Raw genomic sequence first — 20,868 nt, forward strand, 5'->3', positions numbered from 1 at the left:
TGCAAAGGGGACATTGCACTAGCGCGTAAAAAAGGACACGGACAGGAACATGAAAAGGACTCGCCGAACGCTTGGGTTTCGTGTTCCTGTCGGTGTCCTTGTTTACGCACTAGTACAATGTTCCCTGGTACGAGTAATCACCAACTAGCCCAGCTTTCTGTCTTACATGCTCGCTGCAAGCCGGTGTCGTTACGCATGACATGACTGATGTTTTCTGCCAGAAAAATAAATAAGTCAAGGCCAAGTCGTTCATTCAGCTCGATACCACAGCTCATACCACAGCCACGTCCCAGCTCACGCTCCAAGTTGTTAAAAACTGTAACGCAGGATTATGAGACCTATATGGTATTCAGTTATCAATCCCATCCCTCCGCCAGGATTAATTTTGTCATTTAATTACTTGGCTAATTAAATGACATTAGCAAGTTTGTGATTTTTGAATTAAGGACGCGTTTCACGACGGGAACGCTGTTATTGCGCCCCAAAACATCCGATTCTGTCGTTTTTAGTCCGCAACGGCCTGCGCAATGGCGTAGCCAGGAATTATTTTCACTGGGGCTGGCGGGGGGGGGGGGGTGCGGGGGGGGAGCAGGGAGGGACTGATGTCGCACGTCGTTGTATGCCCGGTATTCCTAGCAGACATATATTTTTGTCTTGGGTTGGGAGTAGGTGCCAGGGTGGGGGGGGGGGGGGGAGTAGGAGCGTTTTCGGTACTAAGCCTCTGGTCCTGCCTAATTATTTTAATGTGAATCATTCTTCGGCTGATCCAGGGCACCTACCGGTCAGTAGGTTCCTGTCTCGCCTCGTTTCGTGAGACGCGAGGAAGGAAGAAAGACGTGAGAGGGGAATATTAAGGCATGACAGCGCTGCTGCCGTGTGTTTGCTTTCTTCACGCACCCCGTCATTTAGCACCGCGTTCCTAAAATGAACGAACACCCGCTCGCCCAAATTTCAGTACTATACTGCATATAGCTTCCTGCAATAAATAAATAAATAAATAAATAAATAAATAAATAAATAAATAAATAAATAAATAAATAAATAAATTCTCTACAGGAACTGCAAATATATGGCGATTCGGCCAGTATGGGAATGATGGTAGCCACGAATTTTATGAGCGGTGCTCTTCAGACAACTTTGTAGCTTTGAGAATTGTTCATCTTCAACGAAAGATAGATTTATAATTACTGGAGTTCGCAACGAATACATATGCGTGTGCACTAACTGCTTTCATGCGTTTGAAAATATGCGAATGCTTGGAAATAGATAAATATAAACCGTCACAGATGAGGTCGTCGAGAGCGTACCGTCTGACGCCACAAGCACGAAGATTAGGCCAATCCATGCAATATAGCTACCACTGCGATTTTTATTCCCATGGGAATAAAAATCGCAGTGGTAGCTGCGAAATGGCAGTCGAAACGGTCGCTTTTTGCGCCATTTCTGGCTTACCAAGCCTCGTGGTAAAAGGGGCTTAAACGACAGAAAGCTGAGCTAATTGGTAAGGAACACGACATTCGTGTTGTCCTCTTCTCTTCTCTTGTGACCTGTCTGCACGCCTCACCTTTGTTGCGTAATGTAAAAGGGGCGTTTTTGTTATTGTGGAAGGGTGACTATACTTATACATTTCAACGCCCATTGATTAGACCCGCGGGTTATTCTAATATATTGATTAATTCGAACGAACTGAGGTGTCACGGCAAGAAGCCATCCACTGCCATGGAAGAAACTCGTTTAGTTCCAACGCCAAAGCATGTTGCTTCGAGTAATTCGACTCCCATCGACCCCTCCTCATGTGCGCAGGCGTTAATGAACTCTAAAGCACAAGAAATTCAGTAGACGACGCTACTTCCATATACGCGACGATCAGTTGGGACTTCAACTCGTTCTCCAGTGATAACGAAGTCTTGCGCATGTGCCCCGAGCGATGTCTGTTGCGATTTTGTCAGCGCCGATGACAGTGTTCAGGTTTGCGGGCCACTGATTGGAGGACGATTTGCACGTATAGTTATTGTAATACGCTATTTAAGTTGTCTATCGACGAGGACAGACTACTTCAAGGAATAATAATAAAAAAAGATTCAAATCCATTCATGTTGCCGTCGTCTGTTAGACTATTAGAATAATTCGACCGAAGCTTGCGGTACGTCCCGCACGGGTCGAATTACCGGGAGTACAGTCGAAACCATTTTTCTCTTTAGTGTCGCTTTAAATGTATATGCATGTGCGTCGTACTTCTCTCAGCATACTCACTGTTCTTCCTTAAACAAGCACCAACATGGCGTTCGTCCACGTGACGCCGCTGCGTTGACGGTTCGGAGTGTGCATCTGCATGAACTGGTGTTTGCATTTGGGCACAGCTTAACTGCGTAAGTAACCGCGAACGGTTCAGCGCATAAACATTGCGTGACAATAAATTTGTGACCTATATGCGGTGCATAAACATAAACATTGTCTGAGATTGCGCATTCTGTGAGAGAGATAGAGAGAGAGAAATTTATTTACAGAAGAGCAGAGAGGTCGGCCTGAGCTATAACTTGCTCTGGCCTGCTACTCTACTCTGGGGAAAAGGGACGAGGAGGGAAAGGGCTGATGAATGATGATGGTATAAGGAAGAGATGCGTATATACAATTTCACAGAGTTGTGGTATCTCTAAAGCCGTGCGTCCAGCCCAGTGGCTTGGAGAAAAGCTATAGCGGGTCTTGTTACCAGGGCTGCGCTGGTTGCATTAGGCCAAGGACCCATTGCGTGGGGTGGAAATTAACACAATTAAGCGCTTCACAAAAGCTGCTAGTGCCAATGTGCGCGCTGAAGTTACATCAACTTTGGTTATTATTATTATTATTATTATTATTATTATTATTATTATTATTATTATTATTATTATTATTATTATTATTATTATTATTATTATTCAATAAATACACTGTCAATTCCTTTACTTCCCTGCCGACGTAATCGCGCCGACCTCCTGTTTCTTTTCAAACTGCTTCACGGTATCCCAACCTGCCCCAACGCCTTAGTTGCATCATGTTTCGTGTTCCGCGCAACATGACCAGGAAAGATAGACCCTTCGATATTCATCCCTGTTATCACTAACACCGAACCGTCCACAGAATACAGTCTTTATGCCGCTTATTTTCATTATCTTGATATTTACCATAACTCGCTGTCATTGTTCCTTTCCGAGCTTTGCGTTGTTGTGTCGTAGTTTCACATATTATTCAACTGCCCTTCTCCGTCTTATTCTTTTGTGTTCACCTTGCTCCTTCGTGTATGTACGCTCTTCTTTTCAAGACCGATATTTAATTGATTGCTTTTTTTTCACCTATGTTCTCCAGCTGGTTTCTATCATTTTTCTTTTTCTAATATATGCGTGCGCTAACACTTATACCTCTTGGTTGTTCCTGGCCACGGTAATTTATTTATTTGTTTCTTTATTTATTGTTTGGAGAGGAATACTGCTGGTAGCAAAATGTTGTTGCATTTGTGTTTATCAACCCGTCACGTGCAATTGAGACTTCTTTATGTTGATTGTGGATACGTCTCGATCACACGTGGTCCCTCGGCATAAGTCTGAGAGTGGCCTCGGAGAATGCAACATCACCTTGCACCTGTGCGATTTCGGAGGCTACGGTCCCGGCCAGTACGTGTGAAGTTATGCTAAATCTACCTATACTTTCACTCCTTCGTACCGTCAGCCCAGAGTCAAGTAACCTGATCGGCTCCGGGCAATACGAGAGGAAGACGCGTGATGATTCCGCACCGGCTGCTACGGTTCAGGCGCCGCCGATGCCTGCTGCTGTTGGTGACGGCGATGCTCGGCGTGGTGCTCTTCCGCTGCCAAGTTTACCTGCGGCCGTCGCACTCCACGTCACACCCGAGAGGTTCGGCTTCAAGCGGCGGTCGTTCGGAACGGCCAGTTCCAGTGGGCCACCGCATTCGTACCACGGGTTGCGAGGTGCCGCAGTTCGACCCGTTCGACCCGTCCGTCAAGCCCTACGTCCGCCATCATCTTGAGGGTGGCGGCGGTTGGTGCCAAGGAAAGCCTAACTTCCTATCCATCAGGTGCGGCTGTCTCCTTCACAGCACGTTGTACCGCGCACTTTCCTTTGACTTATGTGTGCATTATTTTATGTATTGTTCTTTCATCGGCAATGTCCCCTACTGAAACAAGAAACCGTATTCCCTATAACTCCCATATCCAATAATATAAATGACATATGGGAAAAGCAGGCTTTTATATGGGATCTTGTACGTTTCGTATCAGAGTATTGGATATGGGTGGTGTGGGGCACATCGGTTCTTTTTAATAGAGTTGTCGGAGAATGCGATAGCACAATACATGTCGAGTGTTTTTGGTGTTTAGGTGTGTTCTACTGTATTTTCCTTGTAAATTTTTGCTGGCGGGATGTGATAAGAGAGGTTGGCTCCTTTAAGTGGCGCTGACTACTTCTCGTCGCTTGGCAAAGAAGGGAAAAATACATGATCGCATAATTTTGTCACAAAATGTGCCACATGTGTATCGCAAGATAAAGTTAGTGAGCGGGAACGGAATCATCTGTCGATGAGTACGGGAAACAACAGTAGGTACACGTTGCACGGTTGCGTATGCAAATACAAGTACATCGAATTGCCCGAGAATACATGCAGAATTCACAGTTTCGCAAACTAGTGCACAAAATGCAAGTACTGTATACTTGACAACGTAATACGCTCTTTTTGTTGCATTTTCGCTGTCCTCTCCTGTACACCCATCGCACATAAATTGGCATACAAATATTACAGTAAGCAGTAAGGTTCCATCTGTACGGTTATGTGGATGCGTTAATTTCCCCAACAGTTTCAATTGCGGACCATGCCATTTCTGGTCATCCACAGCCGGAACTATTGGGGAATGAACCCTTGACGGTTTTGTGAAGTTTCGTATGGGCAGTCTTTATTATTATTATTATTATTATTATTATTATTATTATTATTATTATTATTATTATTATTATTATTATTATTATTATTATTATTATTATTATTATTATTATCATTATTATTATTATTATTACTATTTACAGCCTAATATTTCCCCTGTTTTGTTTGATGAGGTCATCTCTTCTATTGAAAGTGTAATATCTTCCCATAGCAAGCGCAGAGTAATCTTTCTTGGTGATTTTAACACACCTGGAGTTGATAGGAACACGCTTAGATATTCCCATTAGAATCGTTATATAGAGAAGAAATGCACCCTGTTGTTGAACTTTCTGTCCTTCCGTCCCCTTCGGCAGCATAACTTGATCGCCAATTCATGTGGCATCATTCATGTGGACATTTATGCGTTTTAGACCTTTGCATCTGGAATGCTCCAGTTTTATATGTCTCTCGTTGTGACACGTCCCTTGTGCGTCCCGATAAGTTTAATTCGTCACTGAAGACAACCACCTCTGTGTCAGCCCTGAGGCAGAGCTCCTCCAGTGGCATAAATGAATCCTGTCGGTTTGTTTTCAAGCGTGGTGATTACCTTAGTTTACATTGTGGGAGGCGTGGGACGAGGTAGCCGCCGTGGCCACTGTTTATATAGGCCTGAATAGATCTCGGGAGCGGCAGCTACCACTCAGGTCGAGCGCGTTAGTGTGTGCTCATTCTCGCGCCCCTGCACGTGAGCCGTCTTCTTCGGCAGCTCTGAAGGTGATAGTCGCTCCGCTGCAAGGCCCTCGGCTTCCTAGTGCTATTGAAATACGCGTATGACTGGAATATAGTACGATTGAAATATGCGAAAAAGGCGCACGTTGTCTTGTGCGTTGCAACTTGGCAAGCAGAGTTGAGGCGTATTGGCCGGTTTTTGGCGCGTGCCAAGAGTTCAAAACGTTGAGAGGAACAACGCTGAATACGGTGTCGTCGAAAGGCGTGCAAGAGTGGCAGTGGCGTTGGTAGTGTCTTTGGTAGTGGAAGTGGCAGTAGTTGGTAGTGTTGGATTCCGCAATCCAAGACAGATGTACCAGGCAGCCTGGGCAGCGTAGGTTATGAGCGAGACGCAGCCATAGTGATGCAGTGCGAAATCACGACCTGCCGCAGGTTCTTGTAGATCCTCGGGCCTGGTAGTAGTCGGAGCACCGAAAGAAGACCGTCTGGCGGCTCGCTACTTGCGTGGAGATAGCGCAAGTGCTGGTTAATCATGTTGTTGACGTAGAAGTGATTCTCGAGGTGAAGAAACCAGATGGCAGAGCTGCTCCTGCAAAACTTCGGTATAGGCCATGCATCCGCGGAAGGGGCGAGCGCAGAACATCGCAAGGCTAGCCTGCTGCTGCTTGCGGTGAAATTTCGAATGCCGATAGCAACAGGATTGCGGTGGTCGCTGCAGCCATCGCGAAGGTTGCGCTCGTGATGTCGCCGTGCCTGCGAGAGTGAAATTTGCGCCTAGTGGAGCCAGTGGCGGAGCCTCTGAATCGGTGATGAGTGAGGTGACCCCGAATGAAAAACGAACAGCTTGCGGGAACGTCCAAGGAACGAGAGCGACGGGCCGTAGAGTAGCCGAAAGCACTTGCGTTTGGCCCAGTGAATTCCTTGGTAAGAGTACTCGCGCAGCCTTAGAGTTGGGGAGGAGGACTGCGGACAGGGTAGAGGTTTGATGCTGGGACCGGCGCTTGCTGACGACCGGCACGGGTGGATGCAGGTGATGTGGGGCGGCAATACGCAGAATGACACGATAGTTCAAATGGCGAGAGCTGTTGTTACGGGGCGCCCGCTGGAGCAGAGTGAGCGCTCGAGGTGACGTGGTTAACAAGGACGCCTGCCAGCAACTCCTCGTAGAAGTCGGGGCCGTGGGAGTGTTTACCGGAGCCTGGAACGCAGACGGAGCCTGGAACCTTGTTGATAAGGTAGTCCCCGTCAAGCTGGATGAACCAGATGTCCGGCATGTCGACGTAGAATTTCCGGACACCCTATAACCGTGGGACGTCTGCTGGACTGCGTGTGGCCACGTCACTCGCCTTGGTAGAATCGGTGCGCTGACGCTGCCATGGCTGGGCTCGGTCGTCGAGTGTCGCCAATTTGTGGGAGGTGGTGCGATGGAGGTAGCCACCGTGGCCGCTGTTTATTTAGGCCGGCCAGCCATGGGGCCGCTAGATCTCTGAAGCGGAAGCTATCACTAAGGTCGAGCGCGCTAGCATGTATTTTTTTTTCTCGCGATCCTTGCACGTGAGCCCTCTTCACCATCTCTGGAGGTGATAGTCACGCCGCTACAATATGAGTTCTTGTCCACCACCGATTGGTCACTGGTTAGACAGAACCAATGTTGATGACCAAGTAAATCAGTTAACGGAGCTTGTTTTGAGCAGTATACCCAAAATACATTCCCCAGTACAGACCTAAACGCTCTAAATATCCCCACTGGTTCTCGTCTGAATTTATAATTGCCCTAAAACTTGTGCCTACCGTATACTATGGGACAATCACTACCACTTTTTTCTTGGCTTTGCATCCGCGATGTGGCAGTAGTGCGCTCGTGACCCCAGAGAACTTCCGGTAAGTCATTTTAGACCGTCCGATTAGCCAAGAAAAAAGTAGTATTTTGTCGGGTAGTATACGGTAGGCACATAATGTAAATTTTTTTCAGATATAAAGAACGTATGCCGCGCGTCGAGCTCATGTATGGGCTTTCTTTATGTTGTTGCAGCACTTAACACTACCATTCACTTGTAAAACACTCCGACTCCCCAATAAAACTGGTGCCTGCTGGAGGATCCTATAAATTTATAGGCTATTGTAACGTGTTCTTTTGTAGGGCTTAACCAGAAGTCTTCTGGGAACTTTGTAAGCATGAAAATGGTCTATTGGGTCACCGTCGAGCTGTCGCCAGGTAACGCTATTTTCGAGGGCACTGTGCGTGTCACTGGTGACGCCATGACTACGCTGAACGGTATCAGCTGCAACGATAGATGCACCTCGATGTCCTATTGCGCGTGGGGTCACGTGCTTGAGAGATATTGCTACTGTCTCCGTACTTACGAACAGCAGATGTGAATCATGCTCCTTGAATACGCTGCATGGCATCTTAACGTGGGTACTGCGATGTTCGAATAAAGAGCTTCAAATTCGACTGAGGAAATATATTTCGTTGCTGAATGATCAAAAAAGGTTTATGGGGGGTTGCGTGCCAAAATCACGACGATATGACTAAAACGCACACCATAGTGTGGGAATAAGGATTAATTTTGAACACCTGATGTTCTTTAATGTGCGCCCAATGAACGGTACACGGATGTTGTTGTTTTTTTTTTTTTGCATTTTCGCTCACACCGAAATGCGGCCGCCGCGTCCCGAATGTGATCCCGTTACCTCGGGCCCAGCAGCGCATAACGCCAAAGGCACTACGCCACCACGGCAGCTGCTTCACGATTTTCACTCGCAAAGAAATTCGCTTGCGCGAAATACGCAACAAGGTATCGTTCTCGCTGCACCATTGTGCATTTGGATCACTCCATTTATATGGACCGGACAAAAGCGAGTCGAGTAGGTTTAATGGGATGAAATCGTCTGTCGGAATGACAAAAATGTTAGAGGGGAACGGCTGGCGTTACTGAGTCTGCACGATTGCGCGGGACCGGAACGACATAGTCCGAGCCGCCGGCAAGGTGCATAAAGTCGAGTTGCCGCACCTCACTGGTGCGGGGAACGCAAATTCTATATTTATGTACAGTGTACCCATCTTAGCTAACAATCTTAGCTAACATTAACTAAGATTGAAAAAGCTAAGGATTACTTTGAACAAACAAAACTAAGTACGTATTGTTCTCAGGTGCACTGAGAAGACACTAGTAATTTTTGTCGGTGACATCCAATTAGTTAAACAAATAGTTAGCTGCCTCGTTATTTTCTGCCCTAAGCTCACAAGGCGTCTATTAAGAAATCATAGACAATTATCCGAATCGTCAAACTGGGTTGTTTGACGATGAACATGCTGATACTTTCTAGTCATCATACTGCAACGTAGTGAATAAAAAGAAACATTAGAAAACAATAAATTTACATGTTCTTTTTATTTTGAAGAAGGCAGATGATGTCAGTCTAGAATAAAGTATTTCATTGCATTGCAAGCATTCCGGTGGCTGTAACCCGGTATGGCAGCCCCGAAGAGATACAGAACGGGAACATCTATGCTGAATCTAAGCTTGCTTGTAAAGACCCCAAGAAACCTCCTTAAAACTGTTTCACATGCTGCGACTGGAGCGACAAAAATCGGTGCAGTCGCAACATGTGAAACAGCCTTTCCGCTTGTTGAGCGAGACGCCATTTTCGAAAAGAAACCGCGAAATAGCTCCCGAAACAGCTCACAGTGGACCCATGCAAAGATAACCTTTATTCCCAAGCCAGGCAAGGTGCTAGATCTAAAATACCTACCTCTGATTTCACTCACTTCATGTCTAGGTAAGCTCTTCGAACACGTCATACCAGAAAGACTCCAACAGCATATGCAAACACATAATTTCTTCCCTCACACAATGATTGGCTTCCGCGGGTATCAATCCACGCATGACGTCAGGCTTCAGCTCTCTGAAGAAGTCCTGCACCCCCAGCATGCCAAACGCACAAAAGCCATACTAGCACTCGACTTCACCAAGGCCTTTGACAATGTGGAACATACCGCAGTGCTGAACGCCTTATTCGATCTACACGTAGGCGGGAGAACTCACGCCTATATCACAGCTTTCCTACAGGCCAGGACTGCGGTCCTTACTGTGGGAGAACTGACAACAGACAAGCTCCAACTTTGTAGCAGAAGTACACCGCAAGGGTCAGTGCTCTCGCCACGCCTCTTCAACCTTACTCTCATTCTCATGGCCAGAGACATGGAAAATATTCCCAACCTCTCGCACTCCTTCTATGTAGATCATATTACCTTGTGGACCACTACAGGCAGCATAGCCGACATGGAGGCGACCTTACAAGCAGGGACCGATGTAGTTGGGGAGCGGGCTAATGCAACAGGCCTCGCGTGCTCCCCCAACAAGTCGGAACTTCTTTTTCTCCATCCCGCCAAGAGTCGCACAAACGCAACTCCACCCCCAGCATCCGTATCCACATGAGGACCTACTCCATTTCAGAGGTCACACAGCTACGAGTGCTTGGCATGGTCATGCAGAACAACAGTAGACACACGGCGACCATGAACAAACTCACCACCACAGTACATCACACTATGCGCCTGATTAAGCGGATAGCCAATAGACACAATGGGATGAGAGAGCACGACTTGAGTAAGTTAGTGCAGGCCTTTGTCATAAGCAGAGTAGTATACTCGCTCCCATACCTACATCTCAACCGGGCGGAAACGGAAAAAGTGAATGCCCTTATACGTCAAGCGTATAAGACAGCACTTCCCCAGACACACGCCAAATTAGCGCCTCCTTCGCATGGGGGTACATAACACGTTTTATGAGCTCACGGAAGCTCATCGCACAGCCCAAATTGAGAGCCTGTCCTCTATCACCACAGATCGGCACCCGCCGTGGTTGCTCAGTGGCTATGGTGTTGGGCTGCTGAGCACGAGGTCGCGGGATCGAATCCCGGCTACGGCGGCCGCATTTCGATGGGGGCAAAATGCGAAAACACCCGTGTGCTTAGATTTAGGTGCACGTTAAAGAACCCCAGGTGGTCAAAATTTCCGGAGTCCTCCACTACGGCGTGCCTCATAATCAGAAAGTGGTTTTGGCACGTAAAACCCCAAATATTATTATTATTATTACCACAGATCGGCACATCCTGGACTAACTAGGACTATTCCCGACTTCCAAGGCCAATCGTACATGTCCCTTACCATCAGACATGCAAAACTGCATCACTATTCTCCGCCTGCCTAAAAACATGCACCCCCTGCATTACGAGGCGCGCAGGTAGACCAGGGCAAAAGCCCTCTACAAACAACACCAGCACGACCACCTCACTGTGTGTGTCGACACCACTAGCTACCCACAGAAACCCATCTTTGCCTTAAGTGTATTGTCACATCAACTTAGTTACACCACAGCTGCCACAATACAGCCACGCACGTCCCTAGAGACGGAGGAGGCTGCCATAGCCCCGGCCATCTCAACCACCACTGCCGGGGTTATCCTTAGCGACTCCAAAACTGCAATCCGCAACTACTCCAAAGGCCGAGTTCATGAACCGGTACGGAAAATTCTCAATCACCAGACCCCCCTCACACCAATTAAGCTAATCTTGGTGCCCGCGCACGCAGGCCATCCAGACAATGAGATGGCCCATTCTATCGCTCAAGTAGCCGTCAACAGAGCCACGCCATCCGATGACCTGGATAACGCCAGAGACCGATTGTTAGAATGTCATGAGATCACCCTCCACTACCGCGAAACGCGGTTGAGATATCCTTCCCTACATAAATCCTTAACGAAATTCCAGCAAATTACGTAAAGCCAGCTTCAGGCACAAACCTTGCTCTCTCCAGCTTTTCTCGCCCGGTTCATCCAGGCCTATATCGACAGGAATGTACGCTCTGCGGCGCGCCTAGAGCCAAGTTCCATCACCGAATGTTCTTATGCCCTGAGCTCCAGCCACTCTCTGAGCGGCCACTCACCGACGTCGAGGGATGGGAGACCGCGGTGTCTAGCTGCTACCCAGCCGACCAAAGACGGCTGATGGACTGGCCTCTAGGGTCGCCGAGGGCCACAAACTCCCGGACACCCTACGCGCTCCTGAGCCCTCTCACAAGTAATGTTGTAAAAAGGGTCAAGTAATAAATGTTTACCACCGCCACCACCATCGCTCTAATTGCAAGGTGCAACTGACGCGACACCACATTCTAAGAGCGGATACTGTGCGCTCAAATGTGGTGACCGTAGCTGATACACGAACGCACGAATATGTCGAAACGCTCGATTTCAGTAGTCGCAGTGGTTCAATATAAACAAGGACGTGATGACGTATTCCTCGTTTTACGCCTTATACTGTAGAGACAGTTAACTATAAAAGATATCTAGCGTACACTCTAGTATATATATATATATATATATATATATATGTGTGTGTGTGTGTGTGTGTGTGTGTGTGTGTGTGTGTGTGCGCGCGTGTGTGTGTGTGTGCGTGCGTGTGCCCGCTGGAAAAAGCTTAAAGTTTCAGTTCTGATTTTATTTATTGGCTTACTGGCGATTTTTTGCACCCATACATTACGCGTTGTTATTTAGGTTCAATTTAGAATGGCTCACTTTCTGACCGCTCTTAATAGTGGGTAAGCGCGGCTGCTTTGGGAGAAGAAAGAAGAAGGTGGAGTCTGGTCGGTGTCACAACTGGAATAATCCATCCATTTCTAGGTCAATCTCCATAGTGGGTAGGCGCCGCATGCTGTATAGGAAAGAACAGCAGCGTCATTTAACATAATAATAATCGTCGTCATCGTCATCATCATCATCATCATCGTCGTCGTCGTCTGTTTCCCCTCGAACGGTCGAGACGCGGACCACAAGTAAAAACGGCGTTCCACGCAAAGTACTTGCTACTGTCTCGAAGAACCTGCATGCTGAAAGTCAGATCCAAGCCACGTAAGTAACACCGCATGGTTGTCGTACAGAGTATTCCATAACGCTGACAGGGGTCATGCGAGTCTTCGATTTGACGTCACAGACTGCCCAATATCACAGTCGAACGCTCGGTTTCAGTGACCATTAGAATCGAAGGTGATCGGAAACTGCGAGCACCATTAATTGTCTCCATTCCACGAGCTGGCAAAATGAATCCAATTAGACAGGCGCATATCTATGGCCTTTGCTTTCAATGGTAATTGAAATCGCGAATGTCTCTGCGGTGTAAGACTTCCCAAGGTGCTGCTTTCAGCCGATGAGCACTGGCGTAGTCAGCGTGGGCACAACTAAAAATCGGAGAGACCAAGTAGAAGCCTCTGATAACGTATAGTCGCTGCAGCATTTAGGATTTTTGCCCCATGGCCCCGACATGGGGGGTGTTTGCCGTCATGCTGTCGGGCTCGCTCGAATGTTAATCACTCGCGTCATTGTACCGATTTGGGCTAACTTACCCGTAGGTGACTTTACCCGACCCGCTGGGCCAAACGTATGTAAGCGCTTGCGGACCGTGTAGGCAGGGTTCTTGCAGGCGGTAGTCAGTCGGAGTTAACGCGGGTGTGGTGTCGACTTGGGTCAACTTGCCGATACGGAACTTTGTCCCGCCCGTTCGGTCAATGCCAGATGCATGTATAACAAGCGCTTCCGGGCCTAATTGGCAAAAACCGAAGGTTTTTCTTATTCAAGCCTGTTTATTATAATAAATCCGCCTCCTCGCTTGACTGCTGTCATGAAGGGTTGACAAGATATATCAGTAGTTCTGGCATCTTAGAGTTGGGCCACGAGACCAGAATTAGAGGGATTTTTTGGCAACGAGATGATTCACTGAACGTTAGCAAGTCTAAAGGGTCTGTGTCGATATCTGTAGGGAGGACGCTCAAGTATACCATCCATGTCATGCGCCTTAGTCCAGGAGCTATTATCGTGAGCAACAACTGAATTGAATGAATGAATGAATGAATGAATGAATGAATGAGCAAGTTCGAGCAGCGGTGGTGTCGATACAACAGCGGTAGCTTGTACTACACCGCGGCATATATAGTCTTGCCGTTTTTTGACTGTTTTGAGGAGACACTAGAGAGAGAAATATTTTGAGCTGTGTTAGTAAATTAGGCTTCCACAACGCCAAAAGCATCCACTATCACTGCAAGAATAAGCTCGGTTAGCCAGAAACTGCGGAGAAACTGCGGAAGAACGAAATACGGGTGCTCGGCGATGCTACCTTGAATTTCCCGTAGCAGGCCGCTGTATCGTCATGGATTTTAATAGCTTCTGATCGAGCTTGCATATTTATTTTATTGGCAGTAATGGAATACATCGTGGCCTAAAGGAGCCAAAGATCGAACTCGGCAAGTTTCCCGAACTTTGGCTGCGGCGCAACGCCCCATAACAAAGAAATAATTTGAAATCCGTGACATCCTATCTCGGGACTGCACCAGTTTCGAAATAATAGTTTTCAACGTGTTCGACGAGATGCCTTGTTGATCTTGAAATTCGTGATAACCCAGCCGTGCACACCGACACGGAGATATCAGCGCGAAATTCAATAAATGCGACTTTGATAACGTTCTCTTCCTATTGGAAGAGAACGTTAAGTCTAGCAGGTTTATTATTATAAACCTGTTAGCCTAAATTAACGAAAACAGTGTTACGAAAGAACACATTATCAGTCTGAAATGATTGCGTTTCTCTTTAGTGTGTTTTTAACACGGCGTTACCCGTTTCGCGTGGCGCGTTAAGTGCGTGCGGGAACGCGTCACCTACAGCGCGTTAAAAGGTGCAGCAGCTTATCTCCCTTGCGATATAGCATTATCGGCATTAGTGGTAGCTGTAATTCATACAAAGCTGTCTGGTGTCTGTCTATTGTACAGCGTTCGCTCAGGGTGAAGCAACCTGTTCACCTCCGGGTTCAACGAGATGACGGCCTCCATGATGACGCTTTATCAGCTACTACTGCTACGACGCCGGTGCCTGCTGTCGACGCTTGCGGCGCTGCTCTTCGGCAGCGCAGTATTCCACTACCTGTTGGAATCGTGGTCCACTACACGCACAGGGAGTCAGTGCTCAGTGGACGGCAGGAGGGTGCGGCCAACTCCAGTAGGCTACCGTATTCTGACCGCAGGTTGTACGGTGCCCCAGTTCGACCCATTCGACCCGTCCGTGGAGCCTTATTTCCGCCGTCGCCTTAACCGCAGCTGGTGCGACGGGAAGCCCAACTTCCTCTACACTAGGTGCGACAGCCAGTCGCGGCAAAACCTCCTCTATACGTTGCTAAATCGGAGATTTATGACATCGAGTTGCTAAACTGCTCAGATCAGCTGATTAGATTAATACTATTTAATGGAGTGTACTGACACGGCATTTTCACTTCACAATTTTTTTCGCGTTAGATGAAAATCATGGATCAAGAACCCCTAGAAAGAAAAAAATCGTGTAGGAACCATCGACGATGACTGCAAACGTAAGCGAACAGCCCGAACTAGCGACAGAGAGAGAGAGAGAGAGAGAGAGAGAGAGAGAGAGAGAGAGAGAAAAGAACCAATGTTCTCCTTGCCAAGTCCGACCGCCGACCAACCACGAAAAACGGCCTGAAGAGCCAAAGAAAGCACTCGCTTTAAGTATACTGCCAAGCCTAAGATAATGTGAAATAATTTACTATAACAGATTTCTGCGAACCCTTTTCGGTTTCGTTTCCTAGGAGGTGTGTGGCTTGGACCTCATGACGCAACAGGTGGTCACGTTTAAGCAGGACATCAGGACGTTATGGTGCTCGCTCCACCTCGCTCGGTGGCCTGCTATGCTGCTAATCGGGCCGCGCAACAAGGTTACGACCTAGACTACGGCTATACGTACACATAAAGGTCTTCCTCAAAGACAGACCGCGCATCATCCTGTTCAACTAGTATAGGACTATACTTCATTCCGCTTCATCGATTGTTCATTTCCACGCAATGCCGTTACCCGAAGTATGATGTTCTTGGCAAGCATGACCTTTAGGAGTCATTATTTGGTGCTACTAAAATAATAACTAAACCACGCGGAAATGTTGTCCTCGTTTGTTTGTTTGTGTGTGCATGCGTGCGTGCGTGTGTGTGTGTGTGTGTGTGTGTGTGTGTGTGTATGTGTGTGTGTGTGTGTGTGTGTGTGTGTGTGTGTGTGCGTGTGTGTGTGTGTGTGTGTGCGTGTGTGTGTGTGTGTGTGTGTGTTGTTTTACCTGGGTAGTAAGCGCTAACCTTCGCCGTTACTAGCTCCGGCTGTACCCATGTCTTAACGAACTTTGTGACAAGCTGTTGCTAGCTTTTATTTAATAACTGACACAACCTTTTTTTCTAAGAGTATGTAAAGTGTAAGGAACGTTTGCAACATTAAGTCGCTACTTCGTCTTTGAAGAATACTAGTCATAAAGGCGAAGGGGAGACTTAGCTTGAATAGAGGACAAGAACATTGAGTCGAAAAGTGCGACACACACGCAAACGTGGAGAGTTTCGGCCCCTTGAAGCTAGAGTTATCGGTATTCTAATGCGGATTCCACGCAGCTTCGAATTCTTAACGTCCTTCCCGCCGTTCCTCTCGCGCTCGAAGCAGTGACACTGAGCAGATGCAGGAAAATGTCCTCCATGCTCTGCCTGCCCCTGCTTTCAGCTTGGTTGTCGGTGAGAGCGTGCTATACTCGGTTCCACGCATAACATGAATCAACGCTGCGAAGGCTAGCAAGAGCTCATGAATGCAGTAGCTGCGTTCGCAACGAGAAATACTTCGGTGCTTTTTGCAAGCGATTGCGCGAAATTGTTATTTCTTTAGATGAGGTAATAAATGAAGAAATAAAAGTTTCAATCCTCATACCTTTAGTATACGACACTTAGCAAAATCTTCTAGATCAATTTGCTTTTTGTTTTCTTTTTCGGATGTTTCATAAGCAGACCGTCGTGACAGCGTCACACACAGGCTCGCGCAAGCATGCATGACTACAAGGGTTGACCACGATGCTTGACCACAAAACACTATTGGATCTTGCCGTTGAGTGCGGGAGTTGGCAGACGTTGAGGAGGATGTTGAGATAACACTGAATGTTTATTTACATTATTTACAGTAATAAGACAAAGTAATGAACAGTCATAAAGTCATCGATGGTCGGCAGCAAATCGGACGCTGCGGCCCGTGTCAAGAAGCATGAAAGAAATGAATGAATGAAGGAATGCCTGTCTCTTCTCCCTGTCTCTCGCTTTTAACCCCTTTGGTCGTCGAGCCGCTCAGGTCTGGTCATTTTCCTGTAATGGTAGGCACCCGTGCAAGTGCAGTCACATTCGGCAGATGGGGTCGCTCCGAGGGCTCCACTGTGACTTACTTACGGGTGACTTACAACCGGCGCTGCCTTGGTGTTGCCTCCCCGTCTGAAAGCGCCCAGCAGGAGGATACGGGCTGTTTTCGAACGAGCTTTCAGAGCTGAAAAACCGCTTTCCTCGGAACCAAGATTACCTGGAACCCTGCCAGGCTCCCGTGGCACTTTCGGGAAGAGCCAAGTAGGGGCAGATGCAGGGCACCCTACACTTGACTGTCATCTTCTGGCGCTGAGGCCGGGTTACCTGTGCTCCTTTCAACGCCGGCGGTCCGTGAGTTCCGCGGCGCGTTCCGTGCGCCGGCAGCGTCCGGCGTGCCAAAGATGGCTGTTTGGCCGACACGAGAGTTGCAATGAAGTTCTGTCTGTGACAGGAAACTGTTGCGCCCATATGGACCAAGGCACAGTATGACGTGGTACGGTGTGGAGCGGTGTGGTGCTGGGGTGTGTTGTTACGAACGTGCACTACACCCATTTTAATATTGTGCCTAGTGCCATCTACCAGTTTGCTTTGCCAATAGCCATTTCATGCTTACATCTACTCTCGCATACGGGAGAGCCAGTATATTTTTTTTCCTTGCTACGAGCGCGTGTCAGTTTGTCTCATGCTCGCCTAGCGGCAGCTAACGCTTTGGGACGCTGTATTAAACTGCAACCCCGCCTTCGGAGTCAGCCCTCATTCCCCAGACTTTTCCTTTCCTCGTAGCAGAGCACTACGACGACTGTGCGAGACATGGTACCGTCTTCCGTTTCGGCCCAAATTGTACCGCTTCTCTGTGGAGGAAGAAATTTGCCAACGATTACCATACTTCCTAATGCGAAATCTACACGTGTTTTCATTTCGCGATATATTGGCTGGCGCGGACAATGTCTCGTGCGGCACGTTGCAGACGGAGAGAAGTGTGCCGCGACTGCCTCGCTATAATCGGGAGATCGCAAGAGGCAGCGGGGGCGACGCGTGGGCGCGATTCACAGCAACCGCCGCAGACAGGCCTCTGCTCATGCAGTACTTTGTTTCCATCGACGGCATCGGTGGAAAGACGACGGCACGCTACTCTGGCGCCATCTTGTAGCGGTCGTCGCCGCAGAGCCCGTCTTGCGTGGCACGACGCTTTTTAGAGCGTAACTCCTAGGCACCCGTTTCTGTGTTGAGCGTCGGCGCACCTCGCGTCGTTCCTCGGTGTAACCGAGTGAACGGCCACAGCGAAAGCTGAAAGCGAACACGGAGCGCAGTGGGAGATTAAAGAAGAGAGCGCGAAGAGAAAAGTGGAGGAGGAGGCTACAGTGAAAGCACGAGGCGGAAAATGGAGAATGACAGTATGGCGAAAGGGGAGGAGGAAAGCACAGTGCCGCACAGGACTACCAGATGGCACCATAGTATTTGTAACCTGATTGTATGCTCGACGTGAAGTGTCTACTACTTTCTAGAAGCCACGTGATTACACTGGAACGTTCGACGAGTCATGTATAAAACCGACACGCCTGACCCAATTTTCGACTATCGCCGACTCTGCTGGCCGCTATCGTTGTGCTTGTTACTTATTTTGCAACGCTTCGCTCTGTTTGCAACGTGCCGCACGAGACAGAGTGTCTGCGCCAGCCAATATATCGCGCTCAAATTTCGCATTAGGGAGTATCGCAATCGTTGGTCAACTTTATTGTCACGCTTTCGCCAGACCCTCCTTTTCCGCTTTCCGCCTCATGGTTCCGCTGCACCCTCCTCCACCGTTTTCCTCTTCGCTCTCTCTTCGCTATCGCCGTCTTTTAAGCCCCGCTGCGCTTCACGTTTGCTCTTTTGTGCTCGTTCGCTCGGTTACGCCGACGCGGGCGTTCAACAAGGGAACGGGCCCCTAAGAGCTGCGCTCTAAAATTATGGACAAAGAGAGGAGACGTACGTCTCCATTTTTTTTTTGTTCAACGGCACATGTATCAATAAGTTCCCGTTCTCTACCCGTTGTAATTATTTTTATCTTTGGAGTGCTTCGTCATTCTTAATGTCTTAGAAACTAGCCGACTCTTCAGTCATGGGCCATTTCATACAGCTTAGTGCGACGAAAGCCGTCGGTGGATGCAAGTGTCAACACAATGGTCCGTTTGCGTTCGCCATCGATGCCCAGAAACAGTCATGTGCCGGACTCAACTAGAGTTTGTAAGCGCGAGGAAGGAAAATATGACCTTAAGGCTAAAAGGAAGACTGATGCACTGGTAACATGGTAAAATAGTGACTACAAATCTCAGTGCTCGCCTTCAAAGCCCAAGCTCCGGAGCTTTACAGCTGCGGAGGCGAAGACAGGCCTCCGCAGCTATGCGTATGGCCGGCTTCTTTATTAATGTTAGAATGGCCTGACAACAGCAAAGCAGCGTCGGAAATGTACAGTGCTCAGCGATTGAAACGCAATACTGGGAGTGCGCTTCTGCCAGCGTTTCTTTTTTTTTTTTTTTTTTTTGCGCCAGAGGTGATCTACAGGTGATCGCCGTGGGAAAAAATGCAGTCACAATGCGTCACAAAGCTGCTTGCTTTCACTGTATACCACAATGCATCAGCTCAGTGTCCCCAGCGCGTGCAGTCGGCGCAAAAAGCAGCGGCGACCATGTGCTTGGAGCATCGCGTTTCACTTGCTGAGCACTGTATATACTGTTGCCTGCGCGCAGTCTTTCCGCCGTTCCATCTGGTGAGGCCGCGATCAAAAATGATTGAAGTGAATGGCCTAACCGGCTTCAGTTATGTTTCAGTAAGTGTTCGTGCACCTAAAAACGCAACATGTCTGATGAGATTTGGTTTCACGTGGTATTTCAGCAACGCAAAACAGAAAGAAAAAACGTCGGAACATATTAAATCAACGTACCTGGCGGCAGCGCCTGCTGAGCCCGGCCCGGCCGTCACGTGCCATTACATTCGTGGCCCCGCCGCATAAAGGCGCCACCGGTCCAAACTGATCCCGCGCCCGGTTCCTATACAAGAAGCTCCCGTAGACACTAATGCCAGAGTTCCCTCTAGTAATTTTTTTGTAGAAAACTACGTGGATGCAGCATGGTCTCCAAAATCAGGATAACATGCGCCACCTGATCTTTTCACAGCGGCATTACTGCGCCCCCCCCCCCCTTATAGGGGTTGAGATTTCCTTGTTTGTCGGCGGAGCAATCGCGTTTCAGCCGTGACGTCTTTAGAAAACGGCACGAAAGTGACGAGGCATTAACGAAAGTGGCGGCCACAGCAGGCGATGTTCTTTGGAGACGAAGTTGTATGCGCTCCCTTTGACGTGCGCAAAAATAGTCTTAGGGGCTCAAGTGTTCGCGACCAAACTATCTGGACCAAGCAGGCTTACTTATAACATTCAAGAAACGCTGAAAAGGTCCGCTAAGCTCATTCTTCTCAAGTTTTAGCCCTGTTAAAATTTAGCGTCGTTATACATCCCTTTTGGCCCTCAGTGGGCGTGTTTATTAGACGTCACGAGGGAAGAATGCGAGAAACTGACACGTTACGCACACCCCAGACGTTTCAGAGAACGAGTTTAGCAGGATAGAAGCAATCCTGTGATTGTGGCCTGATGGCTAGAGCTTTGGGCAGCTGCGTTCGAAGACAAAGGTTCGATCTCACCATCTGTAACGCCTTTCTGTATATATAGCATTAGAGGCGGACTTCACCCAGCTGGGGGATATCTAGCAGAAAAGTAGCGTTCAGCGTAGCCGATTGTGTTACAGTGTAGTGGAAATCTCAAGTTTGTAAGATACACTACGGTATCGAAACACCACCGTAATAAATTAGGGTACACAAGGTTTCCCGTGACGCATGTGCGCGCAGTTGTCGCGACATCACAGTTTTAAGTATCATACTCTCGCATATTTTCGCCGAGTTTTGTTGAATGTTCTGCATTGACAAAACTGAAACAAATTCAAACCGAAGCAGTTATCGGAACTTTGTAATCTGCTGCTTGCGAAGCACCAAGTGG

At 48.1% G+C, this 20,868-nt stretch overlaps 1 protein-coding gene across 3 annotated transcripts in view; it reads left to right on the forward strand.

Annotated features, from left to right (window-relative positions):
* Nucleotides 1–20,868, forward strand: part of LOC142575372 (uncharacterized) — a 44,430-nt gene that overhangs the window by 20,939 nt on the left and 2,623 nt on the right. For 2 of the 3 annotated variants that reach the window (XM_075684703.1, XM_075684702.1), the window contains exon 2: nt 3,703–4,069. In XM_075684703.1, the coding sequence (XP_075540818.1) occupies nt 3,756–4,069 (314 nt within the window). In that variant the 5' untranslated portion in view covers nt 3,703–3,755. Of the gene's footprint in view, nt 1–2,313; nt 2,370–3,702; nt 4,070–20,868 lie in introns of those variants that run through there. The other variant, XM_075684704.1, reaches the window with a different exon arrangement.

This window comes from Dermacentor variabilis, chromosome 3 (assembly GCF_050947875.1).
Source record: "Dermacentor variabilis isolate Ectoservices chromosome 3, ASM5094787v1, whole genome shotgun sequence".
Taxonomy (NCBI): domain Eukaryota; kingdom Metazoa; phylum Arthropoda; class Arachnida; order Ixodida; family Ixodidae; genus Dermacentor; species Dermacentor variabilis.